This window comes from Vombatus ursinus, unplaced genomic scaffold (genome assembly GCF_900497805.2).
Source record: "Vombatus ursinus unplaced genomic scaffold, bare-nosed wombat genome assembly UNPS02014867.1, whole genome shotgun sequence".
NCBI lineage: Eukaryota > Metazoa > Chordata > Mammalia > Diprotodontia > Vombatidae > Vombatus > Vombatus ursinus.
In genome coordinates, this window is record NW_020954645.1 from 2,163,061 (window position 1) to 2,183,270 (window position 20,210).

A 20,210-nucleotide genomic window follows, 5' to 3' on the forward strand; every position below is an offset into this window, starting at 1 on the left:
ATAATATAATATAATATAATATAATATAATATAATATAATATAATAATACATGCCTGTAATCCTTGCCACTGGGGAGGCTGAGGCCGGCGCATTGCTTGAGTTTGGGAGCTCTGAGAAAGGCTAAAGGCAGTTGGGTGGCCATATTGAGTCTGGCACCAAGAAGGCAAGCACCAGTATGGTGAACTGGCCCAGGCTGGAAATGTAGCCAGTGCAAACTCCCATGCAAGATCTGGCTTGTGAGTGGCCACTGCACTTCCTGTGTGAGGTGAAGAGACTCAGTCTCCAAAAGAGAAATAAACAAAAAACAATCATGCTGGCCCCTTCTCCCCCACTCTTCCCTTACTCTTTCCTTCCCCCTTCCTATAGGAATCCCCCTCCTCCTCGATGGAAGTTATCCAGCGCTGAGACTTACTCCCGGATGCGGCTGAAGCTGGTGCCCAATTATCACTTTGACCAGCATAGTGAGGCCAGTGCTCTTCGAGACAACCTGGGTAAATATGGGACTGAAGCTGAAATTCCAAGTGCCTTCTAATCCCTTAGGGCCCTTTCTAGGGAATGAAAGCACGGGATTTAGGAGGGAGATGGAGACCTTGAGCCCCGACAGAAGAGACTGGGAGAACCAGGAATCAAGAGTTCTAGTCTCACTTCTTCCTCCCCTCCCCACTCTGGGGTCTGTTCCTCCTCCTTGGCTTCCTCCTCATGCAGGGAAGGAAACCAGACATTTCAGACCGAGGCTTCCTGCCCCAAACCAGCCATCTTGAGTCTTCTCTGTGGCGCCCCCTTACCTTTCTAGTCTTCTTGTGCTTGGCTGCTCTCCATGTGCAGTGACTTTGGCCTTCTTGTGTTCCTTGTCAACTCAGTGCCTTTTCACTAGATGATTCCCATGCCTGGAAGGTTCTCAATTCTCGCCTCTACCTTTTAGTTTCCTTGGCTTCCTTCAAGACTCAGCTCAAATTCTACCTCCTTTTGGTGGCCCTTCCCATTCCCTCCATCCCTTCACTGCTGATGCCTTCTAAGATTACTTTCCGTCTACACTGTGTTTATCTTGTATAGTTGTTTGCACATTGTCTTCCCCGTTAGAACATAAGCTCCTTGAGGGCAGTGACTAACTTTATTTTTGCCTTCCTTTTCATCTCCAGTGCTTAGCACAATGCCAGGCACGTGGCAAGTGCCAGATAACTATTTGTTGATTGACATCTCGCTCACAGGTGCTACTGACCCCCTGCCACCCTCCACAGAGGATTCCCTGCCTCTGACTGTGGCCAAGGAGGCCAAGGTCAGCACTCTGGAGGAAGACCAACTGGGAGAGGAGGAGCTGGCTGTACTGGACACAGCGTGAGCATGGGGCAGCATGGTGGGCGTGGACTAGAGAACCACAGAGTGCAAGGAATTCGATTTAAGTTAACTTGCCTTAATTAAAAACCTTCTATGTCCCCAGATCTGTGTGCCAGGGACCGAGGGGGTAGGGGTCCTCTGGAGCCTGGCTTCCCTCACCTGTCCCTATGCTTGTCCCCCTTTCCCTCAGCACGGAGTCCTCAGAGCCTGGTGGGCAGCAGGAGAAGCTCGTGCTGTGGGAGGACTGCCAGCTCATCACGATTGTGGCTGTAATCCCAGGCCGCCTTGAAGTGACCACCCAGCACCTCTATTTCTATGATTGCAGTGTAGAAAAGGACGAGACGGAGGAGGGTGCGTGCCGGGGGAGCCCAGGGCCCTGGGCCAGGCCTGGAAGCACAGGCCACCCACACTTCTTTGGTTTCTGCTATTTACTACGTCTTTGTGCAAGGCTACTTCTCTGTCCCTCAGTCTCCTTTTTCTGTAAAACAGTGACAACCATATCTGCTCTGCCTGCTCACAGTGCTGTTGTGAAATCAGATGAGACAATGGAAGTAAAGCACTTTGTAAACCTTAAGGTGCTATAGAAATGGTCACTGTTTTTCTTATTCTTCCTCTGATGTCCTGCTTCATTATCTTATCAGGACATGGGGATGACCCAGGGTTTTTCAAAGCTATGCCTGCAGAGTACAAGTTCCAGCAAGTTCTACCAAACTGGCACAGGCTGGGATTAGCTAAATTAAAGTTCAACCAACATTTATTAAATACCTACGACATCTAAAGCTCTGTGTTCAGGTACAGAGATTATAATAAAAAAGATGTAGTGCTTGTCCTCAAGGGGCTTATAATCTAGCTAAGTTCAGAGTTAGCTTATTTTATTAACTTTTTTTATCAAAAAATTTATTTTATTAAAATTTTTTTATTAAAAGCTTATGAAGTCTAAGGCTCTGTGTTCAGTGTTGGAGTACAGAGGTTAAAAAGAAAAAGACATAGTGCTTATCCTCAAAGGGTTTACAGTCTAGCTAAGTTCAGGTAGGCTCATTATTGGGAAATTTATTTTTTTTTAATTGGGAAATTTATTGAAAGCTTATGATGTCCAGGGCTCTGTGTTCAGTGTTGGAGTACAAAGGTTAAAAAGGAAAAGACACGGTGCCTGTCTTCAAAGAGCTTACCATCTAGCTAAGTTCAGGTAGGCTCATTTCTGGAAGGTTCACCACATTGTGAATACTTTGGCCCCAGAAACTCATGAAACTACTTTTCCTCAAGGATGGAGTGAACGTCCTTGTTGACGGAATCATGAATTTTTAGCAATAGTAGTGGTATGACAGTGCTTTACTGGACCCCATTTGTTTCCTTTCGATCATTCCTAGCTTCCTGTGAATGTGCATAGGGTCACAAAGGGGAACCATCCTGGGATGGAATAGTGAGTCATAAGAGCCATTGATAAGGGCCTGTGGGTAGGCGATAGTGGGTTTGAGTGTGGTAGAGAAGAAGTGATGATAGTCCCTGGAAGGAGGAGAAGGGTAGTGGGGAGGAGGATTGTCTGGGAGTGGAAAGGGGCTGTTGACCAGGTCAAGGGAAAAAACCCACCTCTGTCCCCCAGGCATTGGGTATGATTTCCGGCGGCCACTCTCCCAACTCCGAGAAGTCCACCTTCGGCGTTACAATCTCCGACGGTCAGCCCTGGAACTCTTCTTCATTGACCAGGCCAATTACTTCCTCAACTTCCCTCGAAAGGTGGGGAATTGAGGCTTCCCACAGGAGCTTCCTATACCTTTAAGTCTAAACTCTCCATTCACCTACCACAGTGTCAGGTTTTCCCTCTCAGATACCACTGATAACCTTTCTTAGACTTTTCCCCAGTGTGTGGATTCCCAGTATTCTGTCCCTCAGAGAACTTGGGGCACCTCTTATACTTGGGAAAACTTACTGATTCCCTCAATTTCTTATGTGGCTCCACCCCCTTTGGGGGTGGCTCTGGGTTCTTGGCTCGCACTGAGTCTTCACAGCATATGAGCTTGTGTCCATGTACGTGTTGGGCGGGGAGGCTGGAGGTCAGAGCTCCATGGCCTTGTTATGACCCCACCTTCTGACCAGGTTGCCTCTCTCTAAGGTGCGGAACAAGGTGTACTCATGCATTCTGGGACTTCGGCCCCCCAGCCAGGGTTACTATGGAAGCCACTCTCCGCAGGAGATGCTTCGAGCTTCTGGCCTGACTCAGGTAAGCTACTCCTGCCTCCATTCCCACCCCACCCCTGCTCCCTCACTCCTCTTCTTGTGTATAAGTATTGTGTGAAAGCATAACAAACATTTCTTAAGCACTTAAGCAGAGTACTGAGTAGTTAGTAAAGTAGAGATCTCAAGTTTAAATAAGGTGCAGATCCTATCCTGCTAGAGTTCACAGTCTAGTAAAAGGAATGACACTCCTACACAGATAACTAATTTACAATATTGTACCAAATATCACCAAATGATATCCACTGTGGGATCTGATGAAGGAGTTCATTGCTGACCCAGAGTATCAGGGAGGAAGTGGTATTTGAATTGCCTTTTGGGGGTAGCCACAGGCAAAGAGAGGACATTTCTATCACAGGGAGCAGTGTAAGCACAGGCATGGAAGAGGGAGAATACAGGTTGGGTAGTGGAAAGACTTTGGGGCTAGGCTGAATTTCTGGCTCTGCCACTTCCTACCGGGTGACCTTAGACAATTCATCTATCCTCCCTGAGTTTCAGAATTCTCATCTAAGAAATAAGAGGGATTGGACTAGATGGTCTGTAAGGTTCTACAATCTTGTTAGTCTTATACCCCTAGCAAGGTTCAACTGGTCCCTCCACGTTGGCCAGGGCTTCCCTAAGTTGAGACCAAAGAGCCCAGATTAGACAATCAGGTGAGGGACCCAACAGGGTGGGCGTTGTGCCCCTTGAACATCTGTACTTCTTGCTCTTTCCTTCCCAGAAATGGGTCCACCGAGAGATTTCCAACTTTGAGTACCTGATGCAACTCAACACCATTGCAGGGAGAACTTACAATGACCTCTCCCAGTACCCTGTGGTAAGGCTTGAAACCCTAGCTTTCTCTCTTCCTTATTTCTAGGCCTCCCTCCCTGCTTAGCTAAGGCCTTTAGTCTCATGGCTTACCACAGATCATCCCCCCCTAATACTTGACCTCCAAATGAACCACAATTTCCTTATCTCAGCCTCACACCTTCCCCGGACACACTCCATCAACATTCCTCCTCTGCCCACAGGCAAGCTCACTCTCCTAGGAATCTCTTTCTTGCCTTCTTCCTTTCTGCCCCTAACCCTCCAGCTTTGTCCTCAGCCCCATCTGCTTGATTCCTGGTTTCCTTCCTCCTCTATTAGGGCTCTGTGCCTCCCCCTGCATTCTGTGACTAAATTCACTGCACTCTCATTCCCCATCACCTTTCCACTGTGTCCATCTCTTCCAGTTCCCCTGGATCCTACAGGATTATACGTCTGAGACTCTGGACCTGAATGACCCATCTGTGTTTCGGGACCTGTCCAAACCCATTGGAGTGGTGAACTCCAAACACGCACAGCTCGTTCGAGAGAAGTGAGCCGCATACGGGTCCCGTGGCAGGGTGCAGGTCTCAGTCCCAGGGCTTGGAGAGGCAGGGAGTGGGGCTTCCTGCTAAACTCACTACTCCTTGATCTTTCTCAGGTATGAGAGCTTTGAGGACCCCACAGGCACCACCGACAAGTTCCATTATGGCACCCACTACTCCAACGCAGCGGGTGTCATGCACTACCTCATCCGTATGGAGCCATTTACCTCCCTGCACATCCAGCTGCAGAGTGGCCGGTATGGGGGCAGGACACGAGCGCAGATATGAGAGGGATTGCCACTCTTCTGCCTGGAAGTGGGATAATTCATTTAACAAACATTTATCAAGTGTATAGGTTCTACAAGGCCCTGTGCATGCTACTCAGTATATCATAGGAAAGCAGCATAATGGTGGGAAAAGCCCCGATTTGGAGCAAGAAATCTGGCTCACTGACTCCCTGTGTGATCTTGGGCAGTTCTTTCAGATTTCTGGGCCTCGGTTTATTCATCTGTAAAACAGAAGGGTTGATGTCTGAGGCTGCTTCTGGCTCTAAATCCTGTGATCCTAAGTTAGCTACAAATCTGGCCTTGGTCTCAAATATCTTATAGTCCAGTGGGGTTAAAGCTATGTACACAGATAATAATGATGCAAAGGAGAGGGACTGAGGGCAAAGGAAGAGTCCAGACAAAATGTTATGAAATGTATAAAGAGGGAGAGATCATGTTTACCTAGCCAAGTCAGGAAATGTTTTGTGGAGGATATAGCACCAAGTTGGGACGTGAAGGAAGGGGAGGATTTCATCTGATGGAGTTGGAAATTTATTCCAGGCATGGGGAATTGTGAGCCAAATCATGGAGACAAGAGGGGGTGGGATGTGAATGGAGGACGGAGTGTAGTTTGCATAGCCAGTGTGTACCTTAATGTTTAAGAACTTGAATATGAAAGTGAGCCCAGGGGAGGATCAGGTGAAAAATGTATTGGAGCCTGGCATGGTAGCATGTGCCTGTAATCCCTGCTACTGGGAGAGGCTGAGGCTGATGGATCATTTGAGCTCAGGAGTTCTGAGTTGTAGTAGGACTAAAACCCATCAGGTGTCCATACTAAGTCTAGCCCTAATACAGCAAGCCCCTGACAATGGGAGGCCATCATACTTTGTGAAGAGGAGCAAACTGGCCCAGGTCAGAAACAGGGGAAGTCAAACCTCCTGTGCCAGTCCATAGTGAAATCAGGTCCATGAATAGCAAGATAGGGACACTTAGTTTCAAAAAAATTCAAAAATAAATATTGAATATTTAGAATATTGTATATATTGGAAAACAATATTCCAATATTTGGAATATTGGATATATTGGAAAACAAGATCCAGGATTAAGAAATGAAAAAGGTCAGGGGCAGCTAGGTGACGCAGTGGATAGAGCACCAGCCCTGAAGTCAGGAGGACATGAGTTCAAATGCGGCCTCAGACCAAACACTTGACATTTACTAGCTGGGCAAGTCACTTAACCCCAATTGCCTAAAAAATAAATAAATAAATAAATAAAAGAAATGAAAAAGGTCAAAGACTAGTACATTACCTAGAATACATCATACTTTCTTCAAAAAGAGTTGGAAGGGGACTAGGCATCACAAACAAAACATCACATAAAAGGAAAATTACTGTATCTTAACAGACAGGAAATAACATGGGGTTAGTTTCAGAATTAGCTGTGTATATGTGCAGGCAGACCATCAAATATGAAAAGTATAGGTCAAAATCAACACTAAATTAGAAAAAATAAACACAAGAAGAACCAACCGCATGCAGTTATTACACATATACATATAACAACTTCAACCCAAGCTATTTTAAATGACCTCTGAAAAATGGGGAATGGATGAAGGTTAAAAACATTGACTTTGACTATCACCGTTTCTTAGAGAAACTTAACTAATATAAACTAGCTAAAAAAGGAAGCCTAAAGAGCCCCGGATTGACCTCAGTCAGTAAACACTTGAACTTCCGGCCGAAGAAAGAGACATGGCAGCCAAAGGGAAAATCAGTTTAAAGGTCAGACTCGTCTGTAAAATGTTATGGAGGAAGCTAGTGGGAGATTGAAGAATATTGCCACCCAAAACAGAGGAGAGGACGAGTATGCAGAAAGCTTGGCATGAAATTGAATAAAGCCAGTTCATACCAAGATCATTTAAAGAGAAAAATGAAAGGAGGCAGAAGATGGACCGAATCTCCAAGTATTTCTGTTTCAGTTTGTTCTGTCATTGATGATGCTGGAACCACAACTTCTAGTTTCTAACATCTCATGTCCAAATATGTGATGTTAGCAAGTAGAAATGGCGTTTTAGAAGATGAAATTAGGAAGAGCAGCTGGACCTGAGCAAATATGCACTGAGGAAATCTTTGCTGATGTCTCAAAAAAGGAAAGAAATGGAGAGAATGGGAAGATTGTAGATAATATTAATATCTAAATGGGGGGATTTTAAGACTATGAATCTGTTTGTAGTTCCTCATCTCTGTAAAATCTTTGTGAAAATAACATACGTACTTGTCAAAGGTGGACGATGAAAATGTGAGAAGGGAACAGGCTTTTGTGGATGGTTTTTTTACAGCAGACAGCATTTTCTTAATCACACTGTGGACTGAAGGGTGTAAGGAATACAGCATTTCACTGCATGTATTGTTGATTTAAAAAAAAAAAGCATTTAAATCTGTAGGAAAAGATATTGTCTTAAAGTCTGTCCTCCAACAAAATGTTTTTTGTGCATGTATTAAGATCATATGAGATCCCTTGATATAAGCACCAAGAGGATCCTCTGATTATCAATATCAGCTGACATGAATCAGAGAAAATGTATGCTTGTTTAAAGGGTTCTTCATAGAGAGTGTCCAGAGCAGAGTCCAAATGCAAGTGTAATTCTCTCCAAATGGTGAGGTTTTTCAGATGTTTCTATTCATAGATGACATTGTGCTTAATGCTTCAAGTCAAAAAATACAACCTAGTCTCTTCAATATGAGATCCCTGGCCACTCAACAGGGATCATATTGGGGAAAAATAAGTGAATAGATCTCAGCAGGGGTAGCTCTGCACCTGCAGGTACCGACTACAGCCAGAAGACCCAAGGATCATGATAGAAACTGAGTGCAGAGGCTAGGACCACTTCACCAGGAGATGAAGAGTCCAACCAAAATCCGTTTGAGGAAATTCAAAACATGGAATACCTCGAGCCCTCAGCACTTTGCAGAGCTAAGACGTTGAACATGTGCTGAGCTCTAGGAATGTCCTTGCTTCTCCCCTCTCAGGTTCTCGGTTGTGCCTGCCCCTCCAGGTCTCTTTGATGAGTCAGCCTTCAGAGACCCGAAGGGGAGTGACTCTCCAAATCTCACAGACCACCTCTGAAGGAGACGGGTCTGGCCTGTCACGGTCCCTGAGGCCTCTCTGTGCCTCCCTCTTTCCATTGGAGTCACGTCTTTCTGTTCTCCTTGGCATGTCGAGTTTTTCCATGTCAAACAGGACTCAATTTTTCCATTTCTCCAATCCACGCTTCTCATAGAGCCCTCATTTATGCACTTGGGCATATGTGGGTCTCCTAGGAACCTGCCCTTTCCCTTGGTCATGCCCACATAGTTTTGGGCTTCATAGATTTCATAAGACTCAGAGCTGGAAGGGACGTTAGAGATCATCTGGTCCAACTTCATTTTCCATACGAGGAAACAGAGGCCCAAGTTGTCTCATGGTCACACAGATAGCAGGGTGGGAGAGCTGGGGTCTAAGTCCAGGTCCTCTTCCTCCAGATCCGTCTGACTTGGTCACTTCAACGCACCTCACAGAGCTGTCTGTTCTCCCCCGTAGATTTGACTGCTCAGATCGGCAGTTCCACTCTGTGGCAGCTGCCTGGCAGGCGCGCCTGGAAAGTCCCGCTGATGTCAAGGAGCTCATCCCTGAGTTTTTCTACTTCCCTGACTTCCTAGAAAACCAGAATGGTGAGGGAGACCAGGGGCTGTGGAGGCCCTGATAGAAGGGAACAGTTGAACACAGAAATTGGGAAAGAGAGAATGGAAGCGGGGTGGGAAAACAGGGATAGCATTGGAGAAACACCAGGATTAGGGGTGGAGTGCAGAAAAATTGCTGTGTGATGAGAGGGACGTAGGACTGGGGAACAGAGAGAGGAGTGGGAAGGATATTGGGGCTGGGGACAGGAAGAGAAGGTGAGAGACACACAACTAAGGGACAGGGAGAGGTATGGGAGGGATATAGGACCTGAAAGCAAGAAGAAGAATGGGAGGGATATAGGTCTTGGGGTCAAAGGAGGACAAGGATGGGAAACCTGAACCGAGACGTTTACTTCCTTCCTGTCCCCTCCAGGATTTGATCTGGGTAGCCTTCAGCTGACCAATGAGAAGGTGGGTGATGTGGTGCTGCCCCGATGGGCCCGTTCCCGGGAAGATTTTATTCATCAGCACCGAAAGGCCCTGGTAAGTGTGTATGGTCTGTGCAAGTGTAGAACTCTGGGAGAGGGATCAAGGCTGGGATTGGGATGGGGTTAAAGGAAGAGAGGTGAGCCGGAGAGTTAGGCTGGCCATTCATCCATGCATTCTCCATCCATTCATCTTACGCCTCCTCTTCCTCTAATCCTCCACTCTATTCAACTCTACCCTGATCCTCCCAACCCCTTTCACCCCAGGCCTTTTCCCTTCCCACTACTGCCCCTGTCCCACTGTCCCAAGCTCAGGAGGGGTGTGTGTGACTGTGCAGTGAGCCCCCGTGGCCATCCCCACCTCTCCCCCCCCCAGGAATCAGAGCATGTGTCTGCCCACCTCCATGAATGGATCGACCTCATCTTTGGCTGCAAGCAGCGGGGGCCTGCTGCTGTGGAGGCTCTCAATGTCTTCTACTACTGCACCTACGAGGGTGAGGGCAAGACGTGGCTCACCTGGGGGGGAAGGGCAGGGCTGGGAGTGCTGTGTCACATGATCCAAGATCTCTGAATTTGGAATGGGAGAGTCACCCAAAGCTGCTTTCAGCTCTTGAGCCTAGGATAGGCAGGCCTCAGCTTCTGTTGTACCCACTGGGCAGTAGGGAGGCAACCTGGGAAGGTAGAAAGAATGCTGGCCTTGGAATCGGGAAACCTGGATTCAGATCCCAGCTCTGACACCAGCTGTTGATGTGGTCCTGTGAAAATTATTCCACCCCGGCTTTTTGGTCCACAAAAATGAGGGGAAGTGCTGGACTAGAACCTTAGGTCCTCCCCAGCTGTAGTGTTCTGTGATCCTATGACCTGGTCCTCTTAGGCCCAAGTTAGGGAGACATGGCACCAGAGAGCTCAGACCAGGAGAGAAGGGACAGGGTCAAGAGGGGCTGATTTTAAGGACAGTAAGAGTTCAGAGGAGGGGGCGAGATCACGGTGGGCTGAGGTGGTCAGGGAGGATTTGAGCTACACCTGGAAGGTTGAGTTTTTGATCAAGCAGAAACGAAGGCCGGCAATTTGAGCAGCAGAGGTGTAGGAGCCAGGGATGTATGCACAGGGGTGGGAGAGAGTGCTGGAGATGAGCCTAGCTAGCAGTGAGGAAGAGAAGGAGGCACAGGGAAAGGCAGCACAGTGTGAAAGAAAGAACTCTGGAATGGGACTCCGAAGAGCCAGCTCTACTAAAATTAGCAGACATTTACTGCATGCCCACAGTATACAAGGTGTTAGAGATATGAAAAAAAAAAAACAAAACCAAAAACGTCCCCTGCCCTCAAGAAGCTTACAATAGCCTGTATTTAAAGTCCCAGCACTGGCCCATACTGATTATGTGACACTGGGTAAATCATCTCACCCCTCACTCAGCTTCAGTTCCATCATCTGTTTTATGGATGTGATTGATAATCTCGACGGTCCTTATCCTCTTGGAACACTTTACACAGCCCAGATCTCATGCCACCTTCTTCAGAAAGCATTCTCTGACTTCTCCAGATCTTTTTGGCCTCTGGCTTTTCACCACACTTAACCACTCCCTTTAGCACTTGATTCTAGGCTGGCTTGAACTGTTTTCTGCCTGGGAGCTCCTGGAGGGCAGGGATGGCCTCTTATTCTTCCCAGACCCTTCTCAGACAAACTATTCCCTAGCCATCCCCTTCCCCATCTTGCATTTGTGAAGTTGCTTTTTTGAGCCCAAATATTGGGTTTCACATTTATTCGTTAGATTTGATCCAGCATTCTAGTTTGTCTAGATTTTTTTTTTTGGATCCTGACTCTGTCACCCTCCTAGCTATGTGTCACTTTCATATTTGATAAGCATACTGTCCACGCCTTTATTCAAGTCATTAATAAAAATGTTCAGCAGCAGAGGGCCAAGCACAGATCCCTGGGTTCTTCCACCAGAGGCCTTTCAAGTTCACATTGAACCATTGTGTGCTGTGGTAAGTCATTCAACCATTTCTGAATCCAACTAACTATATTGTATTGTCTAGCCCATCTCTCTCCATCTTTTCCACAAGACAGTCATGAGAGATTTTGTCAAATGTTCAGAAGAAATCTAGGCCATCTAGACCTACAGAATTCCCTTAATCTGTCAGTCCAATTACACTGTCCTGTGTTTTTTTCTTTTTTATTGATGCCTTTTGTCTTCACATGACAGACATTTCAATCCATGCCCAGATTGAACCTTCACGTGTGATAAGTAAAAACGATTAAGCAACAAATCTGCTATAGTGATCACCTCAGACAGCGTATGTGATGTTCAGTCCTTGTAGTCCCTTACTTCTTTGGTGTGACCCATTCCTGATAAAGCTTCATGGACTCTTTGTCACTGCCACTTCCTTTTCTAGACAGTTACTAATCGTCCCTTTAGTAATTAATATGTCCCAAAAATTTTTTCATGAATCAGAGCTCACTGTCCCATAGTTTGCAGATTCTACAATTTCTATAAATTCTATATGATTATTTTTGGAAATCAGGAAATTTGCTTTTTTTTAATATGGAGATGCTTCTATTCTCCACAATCATTTTTATTTTTAGATTTCAATTAATTAATTTTTAGCATTCTCTCTCTTTTTTTTTTTTAATTTTGAGTTACAGATTTCTCCACAGTCTTTCAAAGGTCACTGACAGTGGGTGGGCAAGCACGTCTGCTAGTTCTTTTGGTACCATGGGATGTGATTCATGTTGACTTGGTGACTTGAATTTGTCAAATGCAACCAGGGACTTTCTCACCACTTATCTTGGGTTTTAACTCCCTGCTAACTATTTTTATTCTGTCCTTTCCATACCAATCAATCACTGTTCTCCTTGGCAAAGAAAACTGAAGAAAAATAAGATGAAAGTTCTGCATCATCTATTATCAGTCATCCTGTGTACTCATAGCAATGGTCTCTAGCCCTTCCTTGATAATTCTCTTCCCCCCCAATACAAATGCAGAAGTCTTCAGTGACTTCCTTAGCTTTCCTAGACAGACCTCAAGTCATTCTGAGAGTTAATGCTTCTCATTCTATTCTTGGAGAAGAAGCAGAATGTTGACCTTTTGTGTTCATTCTCTATTACATAACCTGCCATCTTCTGTAGGTGTCTTAAGACCCAAGTTGGTTGAGTTCTCTCTGTCTCCTCCTTGGTCTTTTTAAATAATACCCCCTTCTCATAAGAATTGTTTTTCTTGGTTTCTTCAGAATTTAATTGCTGATACCTTATTGTCTCTCTTGGGGTGACATCCTCTGTTAAACCCATCCCCTTCATTGCTCTGAACGCTTTGAAATCTGCTCTTCCCAAATCCAGAGTACGTCAGATTAAGCCCAGCTTTCTTCTTCTTCTGTGTTAACAAATTCTAATATAAAGTAATTAGTTACTTCTTCTTAAAGTTACTACTTTTCTACCAAAGTACCCAGTTTCTCTATTTCCAACAATCATTTACTCTATTTCTTCCTTCTGTCCAGCTAGTCTGTAGAATATCCTAATGACAATGTCTTTCCTTTTTCTTCCTGTATCACTTATCATTCATATATCCTCTGTTATGCTGACCCACTATGGTTCCTGGATTTCTTCATGGGATAGTATACATCATGGAGACATAATGTATAACCTTACTCCACTTCTACTCCCTTCTTGCCTTTCCTCTTCCTTTATGAGTGAGATATATGTCTTTACATATCTTTAACCTAGTAATTGTTACTCTGGAAAAACCCTTGTTTAGAGACCTACCTACAAAGTATTTGTGCTGTTGGAGGAGGGGAATCATCTCAACCTTGACATTCTTCCTATAAACAAAGCCAGAAGACAATAAGGAAATTGCAGCCAAATGGAAGGGTGGCTCACTGATTCTGTTAGGAGAGGCAGATATGTTGACAGGATTGGTTTTATCATGTATCCAAGGATATTAAGAAACATTTCATTATACATTGGTCATCTCATGTTGTACTGCCCATGGTAACTATTTGCAAATAGTCAACATTTGTTGCAGAGGATGAGAAGGTAGAGATGTTCTGCAAAAAACTTAGATAAGACCTTTCAAGTTAAATGAACATATACTTTTATACTTGGAAATTTCCAGTTCAAAGGAGGGCATAGGGACAGATGGTCCCTCTCCCCCCAAAAAATGTTGGAAAATGTGGATCAGGAGTAAGAAACAAGTTAAAGGTTTATAGACTATATAAGGCTTAGACATATATATCAGGAATACTTTCTTTTAGAAACATACTGGGACATAATTGGAATATTAAATACTAGATAGCGTCAGGGAAAAAAAAAGGGGAAGTTAACTATTTTTAACTGACAGGAAACAACTGGACTCTGAGGGGCCAAGAGCGTATTATTATTTAATTTTAAGCCATGGCTTAGAAATTGAAATCCATTTTTCAGGCACTATTTTCTTAATCAGCTTCCCAACTCTGCCTTTGTATTTTGAACACCTTGCTTTAAATGGGCAGGAGTGGGGAATGTTCTACCTGTGCCTCTGAGGTAATATTTCTTGCTGAAGATTTTATCATCTTCAGCAGTGTTTTCTAGATTCTTTCTGGCGGTATCATCTATTTCCACTTGAATCACCAGAAATAAGTAGCGGTCATCAAGTGGCCTCCCTGGCATCATGGAAAGAGCACAGAATTTGGAGTCAGAGAATCTGAGTTCAGATCTTGCCCTTGTCACTACACAGGTGCACTTGGGCAGGTTGGTTTGCCTGTTTCCCCGTGGACTCTAGGACCTCTAAAGTCTCTTCCAACTCTAAATCCGGCATCTTATGATCCTTAATTTGACAAATCTTGGGAGCTTCTCCAACACATCCTATATATGTCTAGAGAAGACAACAGTCTTCCCGCTCTCATCAGACTCAAGCAGCGTCTCCAATCACCATAGCTCCCCTGCTCTTCTTCAGACCTTTACCGGCTGAACTCTCACCTGGCAGCACCTGTTGATTCCATCATGGATCCTCAGAGGACAAGCAGCTACTCCCTCTTTAGAACTCCAGCTTCCTCCTCTTGGGGGAGGGTTTCCATATCTGCCACTTAACATCAATTGTTTAGTTGGTCCTTCTTTCCTTTCTTCTCTGGGTCATATTCTTCCACCCTTCAGCCTCCTGACGCAAGTCAGGACTCCCCTCTGCTTCTTAAAATCCTTTTTGTTTGTTTTCACATTGAAGTTCTCCCATTTTTAAAGAAGGAATATTTTATTCTCCTTGATAACATGAAGAATAGAGATGTGTTCTTCAGGCGCTTTCCTTGTCTCTTTTGGGAGGAAGACTGACCTGAACTTTTAAGCAGAGGTAGAATGTACTTGGCCATAGCAGAAAGAGAAAAATTGTGCAATCTGTGAAGATTACTACAAATTTCCCCCTGCTCTACATACCTTATGGAACCAAGCCAAAATAATAAACATCAGTCAAGTCACTACTGTCTTCTAGCTACTGTGCCAGAGGGTCCCTTTCCACCTGTGGTAGTCTGTGTTCTAAGTGGGTCTGTGGACAATAAAGTGTTTCCAAACCCCTTAGGGGCTGTGGATCTGGATGCCGTGGCAGATGAGACAGAACGGAAAGCCTTGGAGGGCATCATCAGCAACTTCGGACAGACCCCTTGCCAGCTACTCAAGGTGAGGTCAGGGTTGGTGGGAGGGGCTTGCAGGGAAAGGGAACAGTACCCTGAGATTTTGTCCAGGCTTGGAACTGACTTGGGCCTCCTCCTCCTCCCTCCTGCATGTGTCTTCAGGAGCCCCACCCTCCCCGACTCTCTGCTGAAGATGCTGCTCGTCGCCTGGCAAAGCTTGATACCTCTTCGCCAAACCTCTTCCAAAATCTTGACCAGCTCAAGGCCTTCTTTGTTGAGGTGAGCAGGATCAGCCAAACCCAAGAACTCCATGTCAAAGGAGAAGCCTTTGGCTGACAACCAAGATGAAATGAGATGACGTGTAAAGTGCTTTGTAAATCTTAGAGCACTATATAAATGCCAGCTATTATTACTGTTATTGTTATTATTCTAGATCTGGCTCTGGTATTCCCATACTCTATGACCTTGGGCCACTTCACTTCTCTGGTCTTCAGGTCCCTCATCTGTTAATGGGGATAACAGCCCATTGCCTTCATCTCCTGTTAGGGCATTTGGAACGATAAAATGAATAATGGATTTGAAAGCACTTTTAAAAAATGTCAAATGCTCTGAAAAAATTAATTCAAAAAATTACCTGGCTATAAATAAGGCCTGAAGAAGGTGACAAGATAAGACAATGTCCTGAAATTCTTCTCTCTAGCAGTTTAGGGAATCTTTAGTGCCTTCTCTTGTCATCCCTGGGGTCTGACTGGGCAAGGAAGTATAAGTTGTGCTTACGCCATAGGGCATCAGCGATGGAGTGCCCCTTGTGTTGGCTGTAGTGCCCCACCGGCAGTCCCATTCCTTCATGACCCAAGGATCTCCAGACTTGCTGGTAAGTCCTCATTGAGGAGCTGTAGGGAGGAAAGCATGGTGGTCTTCCTGGACCCCTGACTCTTCTGCCATCTTTGAATCTTCTAGTCATCTCTCCTTTGCCTAGCCTCATACTCTCCAATCTACTTTTACCCTTCTGACTCTTGGCCCTTCCTATTTAGATGGATTCTCATACGTGTTTTTCTCCTCATTCCCAAAGGTGACTGTGAGTGCCAGTGGACTGTTGGGTACCCACAACTGGCTGCCTTACGATCGGAACATTAGCAACTACTTTACTTTCAGCAAGGACCCTACTGTGTCCAACGCCAAGTATGAGGATGGACAGATGTTGAGTGAGAGGGAGGGTCTGAGAAGAAGATGGCAAGGAGTGATAGGATATAGACCGGATATTACCAAATACAAATGGGGGGGACCACTAGGATAAAGGATTTGGAGGGCAGATGCTAGTACCATCTATAGGGCATAAATGAAGAAGACAGGAAGAAAGGTATGTGCTCATGTGCGGCCAGCCTTGTACTTAGTGCTCTCTTCCTATTGTAGGACACAGAGACTACTGAGTGGCCCTTGGGCACCGGGTGGGGGCGTGAGTGGCTGCGCTTTGGCTGTGGCCCCAGATGGGAAGCTCCTGTTCAGTGGTGGTCACTGGGATGGCAGCCTTCGAGTGACCAGCCTGCCCCGCGGCAAACTACTGAGCCAACTCAGTCGCCATATTGGTATGGGCTGTCCTGATGCAGGGGGGTGGGGGTAGGGAACAGAGAGGGAGAAGCCTGTGGCTGAGGGATGATGGGGCTAGGGAGTCTCCAAAAATTCCGTCCATCTATATGTTTGCCTGCAGACGTGGTGACCTGCGTGGCCCTGGATCTGTGCGGACTCTACCTCATCTCAGGCTCCCGGGACACAACCTGCATGGTGTGGCAGGTCCTACAGCAGGTGAGCTCCCTAAGGACAAGGGGACAGGAACCAGAGTGGGGCAGGAACTGGGGGGAGGGGTAGCTGGGCTAGGGACAGAGACAGACGTTCTCTGTCCTTTATGTTTGCAGTTCTTTTTCTCCTCTTTTCTATCCTTCTTGGTTTCTCTTCTGCTCTGGTTTGATATGGTTCAGTCTATCCCATATACCCATTCTCAACCCCCAAACCATTTTTTCCAAAATACTTTTTTCATTCTGGACTTTAGCAGACACTAATAAACATAAACATTTCCACATGCAAAGAATAAAAAAAGATGTTTGCATATGAAACCATGGTATGTACAGCTTGTTCTTTTAACACAACAGTATACCATATCGCCTTGCTTCTTTGTCCCCTCCTGAACTTTTTTCTCTCTTCTTTGTATTTTTAAATGTGACATTGAGTTTTATTTTTATATTTTTTACATTGACTTTCTCTCTCCTTCCTTTTTTCTTTTCCTTCCTTCCTTTCTCTCTTTTTCTTCTTTATTTCCTTCCTACCTACCTTCCCTTTTTCCTCCTTCCTTCCTTTCTTCCTTTTCTGTCTTCTTTCCCTGCCTTTCATGTGGCTCCCGGTCTGTCCAGGGCAGATAACTATAATTCACAGTGTTTATTACACAAGTAAGTATTGCTCTGGAAACAAGCTGAGGTGACCTGCCTGCGCTGGAAGAGTGTCATACAAATATTTGTGAGGTCTGAGGGGAAGGCCAGAAGCGACTAAGAAGATCCAGTTGGATTGCCTTTAAAGGCAGAATAGGAATAGAATAAGTCAAGAACAGGAGAGAGACCAGACCTAGAAAACAGTGTGTAAGCTAAGGCAAGATGACAGAGGAAGCTAAGGCAGAGTGTGTTCAGGGTATAGAGCTCTAAATTAGCTGCAGTATGGACTACACAAAGGGGAAGTGACATGGTTTAAAGCTGGAAAGGTAGGTATAGTGGCCCTATGTTGTAGAAGGCCAAGCAGAGTAATGTGAACTTGGAAAGCAATCGGGAGCAACTGAAGGTTTTTGAGTAGCGGAATGACATGACCAGATGAACGCCTTTCTCTTCCTCCTTTCCCTCATAGGCATTAACACACATGTGGATGCTCCTTCTTCCTCCCCCCCCCACCCCCCACTTCTCCTCTTCCCACTTATAGAGGACTTCCTTGTTTAGTCTCCTCATGCCATTTCTCTCCCACAGGGTGGCCTGTCAGCAGGGCTGGCTTCAAAACCAGTGCAGGTACTATATGGGCATGAGGCTGAGGTGACGTGTGTGGCCATCAGCACAGAGCTGGACATGGCTGTGTCAGGCTCCAAGGTGAGGCTGGGGTCCCAGAGGTGCTGGTCAGGACCAAAGCAGTGCCATGTTTTTACTTTTGTTTTTGGTGGGGGGATAAGAAAGGGATTCCAGGCAGGGCTTGGTAGAGTTTTCTGTCCCCTGACCCCTGGTCTCCTTGTTCTGAATCCATGTCATAATGTCTCATTCTTTCCAGGATGGCACAGTAATCATCCACACGATCAGGAGAGGTCAGTTTGTGGCTTCACTCCAGCCCTCAGGGGGTGCAGTGCCCGGGCCTGTGGCCCACCTGGCCCTGGGACCTGAGGGCCAGATTGTGGTGCAGAGCTTGGCTCAGGAACGGCCAGGGGCCCAGGTATGTACGTATGTATGCATGCATGCATGCGTGTATGTGTATGTACGCATGTATGTGCCTGTGTGAATGTGTGGGGAACACCCTGGAAGAAATAATAAAAAATATGTTTTGCATGACTGAACATGTATAACCTATATCCAATTGCTTGCCTTCTCCATGAGGGGGGAGGAGAGGGAGGGAGAGAATTTGGAACTAAAATTTTTAAAAAACAAACATTAATGCACAGCAGAGAACAAAAGAAAACGTAGAAGGAAGCACAGAAAAGCAGGGTAGCTTCGAAAACAACGTGTAGTATTTATTAGTTTTTTTTTTTCATTGAAGTAAACAGTCTGAAATGGAAATGGTTTTATATTGAATCCTCTTTATGTTGTGTTGGGTACATGGAAATGTTCTTTTGTTTTTTGTATTTAAGTTCAAAATAAATAAAAAATTAAAAATGTTTAAAAATTTTACATGTAATTGGGAAAAAATAAAATATTTAAAAAGAGAACACTCAGTCTGGAAGAAAGGGCCCTTAACCCTTAACGGGAAGGAAGAGGTACCCTCATGGAGCAGGAAGGGATAAATTTAGGTGGGGACACTCTAGGATAGAGGACACAAGCTGTAGAATACCAGGGTAAGGGAGTCTCCATCTTAAGGGTTGGGGAGGGGGAGTCAGTGGGGTAACTGGATCAGTAGGGATGAAAATCAGACTGACTTTCCATCCTCTTCCTACCCTAGATGAGCTACTTCCTGCACCTCTATTCAGTGAATGGGCGGTTGCTGGCATCACGGAAGCTGGAGGAGCAACCCACAGCCCTAGCCCTGACTGATGCCTTTGTGCTGTTGGGCACAGCTCAGTGCAACCTTCACATCCTCCACCTGCACAGGTGAGATCTCCCCCTGCCCTCTGGGCTTCCTTTGATGCCTAAAAAGCCATTTCATTCTTTTATTCAACAAAATATGTATTATGTTCCTATGCTGCGTGATACCTGGGGCTCAGTGCTGGGGCACAAAATGCCTAAACTTGGGTCAATTGTAATAGTGATGTATTTTCCCAAAAGTGACAGAGGAGAAGAGGACGGGTCCCAGTATACAAATACATGTCCACACAGGCATGTGTGTGCTAGGCTGCCCAAGGGGATTCTGCAGCAGGGCCAGCCAGCCCTGCACCTGCCTGGTGTACATAGAGGGCACGATATTTTGTACTAAGCCCCCTTCCCTTTCCTCTCCCCATTTTTTGTAGTCATGACCTTGGAGCAACTTCCTATTCCTGCAAGGGCCAGATTAGATGTGTGTTGAATTTATTCATTCATGCTTACTGTATTACTGGATGTGTGAGGACGACGCTCTTGTGTCTGATTTTCCCCAGAACTGATCACAAGGCCTTGTAGATAGTAGGCATTGAGTAAGCATTTGCTAGATGGATGGATGAGACTAATTAAGTACCTATCATTTACATGGGCCCATGCTGTGCTCAAGGGGAAATTAAGGTTCACATAAGATATAGTCCTTGCTGCAGTGGAGCTCTTTAAGAGCAGTTGCTGTTTTGTTTTGGGGTGTGATTTTTGTTTTTTGTTTTTGTTTTTGTTTTTGTTTTGCTTTTCTTTATATGCCCAGAACTTAGCACAGTGTCTGGTACATAGTAAGTGCTTGATAAATACTCTTTGACTGACTTATGGTCTGGTAGGCATGAATGGATGAATAAATGGATGATAACAATTCCAGTGAAAAGTCTGCTAACTCTCCCTAGTATTTAATTGCTCTGCCTATAATCTGTTCTACCTGTGTGTTCTAGCTCCCCCCCCCACCCCAGACAGGGAGTTCCGAAGGACAGGGACCATTTATGCTCCATGAGGCCAGGGACCATGTCTTAGCTAA

At 45.4% G+C, this 20,210-nt stretch overlaps 1 protein-coding gene across 6 annotated transcripts in view; it reads left to right on the forward strand.

Moving 5' to 3' along the window:
- The window catches only part of NBEAL2 (neurobeachin like 2), a 158,319-nt gene that overhangs the window by 133,960 nt on the left and 4,149 nt on the right, over nucleotides 1-20,210 (forward strand). For all 6 annotated transcript variants that reach the window (XM_027842181.1, XM_027842176.1, XM_027842177.1 and 3 more), the window contains 20 exons: nucleotides 368-492; nucleotides 1,210-1,336; nucleotides 1,527-1,687; nucleotides 2,937-3,070; nucleotides 3,447-3,554; nucleotides 4,290-4,385; nucleotides 4,783-4,907; nucleotides 5,016-5,156; nucleotides 8,745-8,875; nucleotides 9,258-9,367; nucleotides 9,686-9,803; nucleotides 14,846-14,943; nucleotides 15,060-15,176; nucleotides 15,682-15,771; nucleotides 15,970-16,079; nucleotides 16,311-16,483; nucleotides 16,606-16,700; nucleotides 17,900-18,016; nucleotides 18,192-18,350; nucleotides 19,071-19,219. In XM_027842181.1, the coding sequence (XP_027697982.1) occupies nucleotides 368-492; nucleotides 1,210-1,336; nucleotides 1,527-1,687; nucleotides 2,937-3,070; nucleotides 3,447-3,554; nucleotides 4,290-4,385; nucleotides 4,783-4,907; nucleotides 5,016-5,156; nucleotides 8,745-8,875; nucleotides 9,258-9,367; nucleotides 9,686-9,803; nucleotides 14,846-14,943; nucleotides 15,060-15,176; nucleotides 15,682-15,771; nucleotides 15,970-16,079; nucleotides 16,311-16,483; nucleotides 16,606-16,700; nucleotides 17,900-18,016; nucleotides 18,192-18,350; nucleotides 19,071-19,219 (2,484 nt within the window). The remainder of the gene's footprint in view (nucleotides 1-367; nucleotides 493-1,209; nucleotides 1,337-1,526; nucleotides 1,688-2,936; nucleotides 3,071-3,446; nucleotides 3,555-4,289; nucleotides 4,386-4,782; nucleotides 4,908-5,015; nucleotides 5,157-8,744; nucleotides 8,876-9,257; nucleotides 9,368-9,685; nucleotides 9,804-14,845; nucleotides 14,944-15,059; nucleotides 15,177-15,681; nucleotides 15,772-15,969; nucleotides 16,080-16,310; nucleotides 16,484-16,605; nucleotides 16,701-17,899; nucleotides 18,017-18,191; nucleotides 18,351-19,070; nucleotides 19,220-20,210) is intronic.